General features: G+C 43.0%; 1 protein-coding gene across 1 annotated transcript; it reads right to left on the reverse strand.

Moving 5' to 3' along the window:
* Nucleotides 1-4,305: 4,305 nt before the first annotated feature.
* Nucleotides 4,306-4,699, reverse strand: LOC105083936 (large ribosomal subunit protein eL39-like). The gene has a single exon (XM_045509529.2). It carries the CDS (start codon nucleotides 4,640-4,642, stop codon nucleotides 4,487-4,489), a length of 156 nt encoding a protein of 51 aa, XP_045365485.1. The 5' UTR covers nucleotides 4,643-4,699; the 3' UTR covers nucleotides 4,306-4,486.
* Between the last annotated feature and the right edge of the window lie 550 nt (nucleotides 4,700-5,249).

Genomic DNA, 5,249 nt, shown 5'->3' on the forward strand with positions numbered 1-5,249 from the left:
GTGGTGAAGAGACTTGGAGGGACATATGGGAGTGAGCATGCAATGTAAAGGACTTTGGTTGGCATGTTAATGCCTGTGAGACAGTACTCACCAAAAAGGAAGTTCCTACACAAACAGGTAGGCAAAACTGACAGCCAGGTGAAGTCAGCCCATCTCTGTCAGACATGCTGGCATACTGGGTGCGGGGTAGAGTAGCCATATTGGGAGGGGTGGAGGCTGCGCGTGGGCTGATCTGGCTACCGTGCAGCACGTCCAACCTGCCGGCAGCGGAGACCAACGCGGAGTGTTTTCTTTGGTATCATCCCTTGAGGAAACCAATCAGCCACCTTGCAAGGAGTAGCAATTAAATTTCTTTATCAGAAAAACTAGCAGAAAAGATAGTATTTATTAAGTCTGTGCAGGAATGATGATTGTCATGGCTTTAAAGCAAGAGAAGCTATCAGTGAGGACAAGATGAACAGATTTGAATATTTTAAAATGTAAAACTTCTATGCAAATGAAGAGACAACTGAGTGGGAAAATTTGCATTACATTTGTGACACATAAATGATTGATGTGTTATGACTCTAAATACAGTTTACTTAACGTGTAAGAAAAGGGCTGGGACCCTAATAGACAAATAGAGACTGTAACAACTACAATTTATTAAATATTTTTCTATGCTGACATAGATTCACAAAATCAGATTGTACTGTTTTGTATACCAAATGTTTTGTAAACAGCTTTTCTCACATAACAGCACAAACTATGTTACTAACTAGTCTTCTAAAACATAGTTTTCAGTAATTGCAAAGCATTTCATTGGTGAGAAAGTATAGCTCTATTTTACTTAAAGTTTTCTTTCTTCCTTAAAATTTTTTTTTTCGCTTGTTTGGCTTTTTTGGTAGGGGTAATTAGGCTTATTTATTTATTTTTAATGGAGGTACAGGGGATTGAACACAGGACCTCATGCATACTAAGCATGCACTCTAAACACTGAGCTATAACCTCCCCACCTTTCTTTCTTTCTTCCTTCCTTTCTCTCTCTCTCTCTCTCCCTCTCTCTCTCTCTCTTTCTCTGTTTCTTTCTTTCAATTAATGTTGCAAGAATGAGACACGTATTCCAGTGGTGACTTGGCCTTTTCTCCATGCAGGTCCTCAACAAGTACCATTATGCAAATGCTGGTAGAATGCTCCAATCCACCAGCATAGGATCCCATGTAACATTGTATTAGACCAAGGGACTCACCTTACAGCAAACAAGGTGCAAGTGTAGGTCAGTGACCATATACAGATATCATACTGTCTAGTCAGAGAGAGTGATGGAATAGCTGTCGAAGCATCCGCTTGGAGGTATTGCGAGGATGGCAACAAACTTTTTCAATCTGGGAACCAAGAGGCAGAAGCAAGAATGACTCCCTTACCATCCCTCTCAATGATCCACTTAGGGAATGTGTGCTTCCTGTCTCTGCAGCTCTGGGCTCTGCAGGGTTAGAGAGCCTGGTTATAAAAGAGATGCTTCCTCTAGGGGACCCAGAAAAGGTCTCACTATAAGCTATGGCTGGAACTTTGGAACTTCAGGCTCTTTGTGCCAAATGACAGGCAGACAAGAGGAGGAGTCACCATCTTGGCAGGGGGGATTGGACCCTGATCAGTAGAGGAGGGACGGCTATTACACATCTGGGGCAAGAGGGAACACATTTGGCACGCAGGTGATCCATTTGGATGATACCTGGTGTCCCTCACCCAGTTTTGACAGGGAATGGACAAGTGCAGCAGCTATGGCTGAGAGGGTGCGGTGGCCAGGGAACAGATCCCCCAGATATCAAGGTCTGGGTCACCCACCAGGTAAGCCACCTAGACCAGCAGAGGGTTATTGTGGGTAAGGGGAATCTAGAATGGATAATAGAGGAAGGGAGGGAAAATAAAGTTCAACTGTTGCCCCAGTGTCAGAGGCTGTAGTTCATTCCCTTCACCTTCCTCTTGTAAGTGTCCCCTAGGAAAGAAGCCACCTGGAATTCTGGAGGAGCTGCTCCTCACACTGCTACAATGGAGTAGCTCTGAGCACAGCAGGGATGGCTTATAATGGATGCTATACTGCACCACCCATGATCCCCATCAGAACTGATGACCTTATTCCCCTGACGTGTTGGGAGTACAGCCAGCAGACAGCCCTCAGCAGTTAGCCTTCTTCTGGAACTGCTTCTGTTGAAGAGCATCACTGAGTCCCTTCCCCACAGCTGCCCTGCAATGGGCAATTCAATCCAATGACTGGTTAAATCAAGGGTAGATTCACCCCCTCACCCTAACTCAGCCCAGCTCAGAAAGGCCTGCCAGCTTCAGAGCTCCTCGTGGGGCTGGCTGACAACTTTGTCGAGACTGCTTCATGGACAGTTCTGGCTTCTTCCTCTTCATGATGTGGGAGTTGACCCCAAAGCACTCCTTTTTCTTTTATCTTTTATTTTTATTGTAACAATAGTTTTTAATTTTAGAATGGTTCAGAAAGGATATGCCAAAATTTCCTAATCCCTAGTTGTTGGAAAAATGGATCGTTTAAATCAAATATCTTTCTACAACTTGCATTTCTGATGTTATTCATCTGAATAATGAATTATGTGCCCTTTAGTGACATAAAAATTTCCATCCAATCTAAACTAGAGGCCACCCACCAAGAGCACACCTTCATAAACTTCCTGCACAATAATTTCCAGCTCCAAGGATGCCTTTGGGGAAACCCAACCTGTGACAGTGATATCCGAGCAGATCTGAAAGGAGGAAGAAGGAAGATCATTCCTGGCAAAAGGGTGGCTAGTCCAAAGGCCCTAAAGGCAGGAATGTCTGTGTGGTCAAGAAAGAGCAAAAGAAGTCAAGGTGGTGGTAGTGGAGGGAGTGAATGAGGATAGTGGTTGAAGACGAGATGGGAGCAGTAATAGGAAAGCAGATCATGTAGGACCTTGAAAGCCATTGGGATTTGACTTTTTACTCCAAGCAGGCACCATCGCAGAGTTTTGATAAGAAAAGTGACATAATCTAACTAAAAATGTAAAACGAATCATTCAGTCTGCTGTCTTGAGAAAACAGTGGTCAGGGAGCAAGGACAGTCACAGGGACACTAGTTAAGAGTCGATTTCAGTAACACACATGAGATGGGACAGTGGCTCAGATCAGGCTGGTAGTGGTGGAGGTGGTAAAAACCGATCTGATTCCAGATGTATTCTGCAGACAGAGTCAACAGATTTTCTGAGAGATTGGATGTAGGGTATGACAGGAAAAAAAAAGTCAAGGATGGCTGTAAGGTTTTTGTTCTGAATAACCTGCAGAATGGAATTGAGATGGGACTGCTATGGGGGAGCAAATGGGGAAGTGAAGATAAGGATGTGAGTTTTGTTTTGGATATTAATTTTGCCATGCCTATTAGACATCCAAACAAAGACGCTGAGTAGTCAGGTGGAAAACAGCCTGTATTGCAGAGGAGAGGTCCGGAATGGAAGTATAAATTAGAATCATCTGAATACAGATATTGAAGGTCTGGGAACTGGATAAAATCATCAAGCGGGGATGAGGGGTGTAAATGGAGAAGAGAGGACCAAGGGCTGAGTCCCAGTTGCTCTGTCCTTAAGAGAACAGGGGAAAGGGAAAATCCAGCAAAGGAACTGAGAGAACGACTGATGTGAAACTTAAGGAAAATCAAGAGAGTACAGGGTTGTGGAAGCCAAGAGCAAAAAGTATGTCAAAGAAGGAAGGGCCAACTGTGCTGAATTATCTCAAAGGGATAATTTGAGAACTAGGGATTGTTCATTGAATTTAGTCAGTGTTGGTGACCTTGACAACAGCAGTTTCACTGGTGTGGTGAGGGCGAGAACCTGATGAGAGCAGATTTCAAATTGAGTGCAGATAGCCTACTCTTCTGAGGAGTTCTGTTACCAAGAAAAGTCAAGAAATGTTGGGTAGTGGCAGGGAACATGGATAGGACAAGGTATCATTACTGTGCCCATCTTACAGATGAGGAAACTGAGGCTTAAATAAGTTGAGGGATTTGCCCAGGTTCATTCTGCTAGTATGTTGGGATTTGAGCACAGATCTGCATGATAGAAACTTACTTTTTCTTAAGATTTTCTATTACAAAACTGATGAATATTCTTATAGATAAGTATATAATCACAGCTTTTATTTTCCTTTTTTTGTAGGTTTTTTTAAAAAATTTCATTTTATTAATGGAGGTACTGGGATTGAACCCAGGACCTTGTGCATGCTAACCATGTACTCTACCACTGAACTACACCCCCCCACCCCCCAATTATTTTCTTTCTTTTTTTTTTTTCAACAAAAGGTCTCACATATTTATTACTGAGCAAAAGCAACAGAGCAGACATGGCCACAAAGAGAAACTCCATATTCCCAAACATATCCAGCTGTTCATGCAATAGCACTATCTTCAGAGTGATACGGTAAGATGCAGAAGAACTTGACACAGCATAAATATGTGCGCCACCTCATGTGCGGCTCCTTATAGACCCAGCTTCGTTCTTCTCCAACGTCTTCTCTTGGAGTTGTACCTGATTTTATTACCAGTTTTCATTTGAATCCATTGGGGAATGGGACGATTCTGCTTTTGTTTCTTGGCCAGGAATCGATTGATCCTGAAAGTCTTGTGAGAAGACATGGCGAGGACCAAACTCAAGTGCACATACGATGGCGGAGAAGAGAAGAGAGATCCCAATTATTTTCTTAAAATGAATTTCTAGAGGTAGAAATCCTAGGTCAAAAGGTCCCCACATGTGGATAGCTTTGAATCCACATTGCCAAGCCCCTGCAGAAAGGTTGTAGCCCCTTACACTTCCATCAGCAGCATATGAAATCTGTTTCCCTGCATTATCGCCAACACTGGATCTTATCTTTTCTCCCCCCACAACTGCAGAGGTGATAATAATATTTTCTTTTACATACATATGACTGATTACCAGTTAGAGCTGACCATGTTATACAAGCCTGTTTCCCAGCAACCCTCTGGCTTCTGCTGATGTTTACTGCTCTCAGGCCTGATCACCCTCACCTGACCCCTGTCATTACAAATACTCATTCCTTGCGGCAACAGGTCCAGTTTAGAATGTAAACTGCATAGAGTTCTTAAATAGAATTAAAAAGTAATAATAGTTTTAAAGTAAGAAATTAGATCTTGGGTGGTTTCTATATCTGAGAGACTGTGGAAGAGCTAAAATATTGGGAAAAATTGGGAGGGGGGCAAGGTGGGACCGTGTGCTGACAGGACC

The sequence above is a fragment of the Camelus bactrianus genome, chromosome 23 (genome assembly GCF_048773025.1).
Source record: "Camelus bactrianus isolate YW-2024 breed Bactrian camel chromosome 23, ASM4877302v1, whole genome shotgun sequence".
Taxonomy (NCBI): domain Eukaryota; kingdom Metazoa; phylum Chordata; class Mammalia; order Artiodactyla; family Camelidae; genus Camelus; species Camelus bactrianus.

Coding starts and splice junctions, on each gene's coding strand:
- LOC105083936 (XM_045509529.2), bottom strand. CDS start 4,642: ATGTCTTCTCACAAGACTTTCAGGATCAATCGATTCCTGGCCAAGAAA.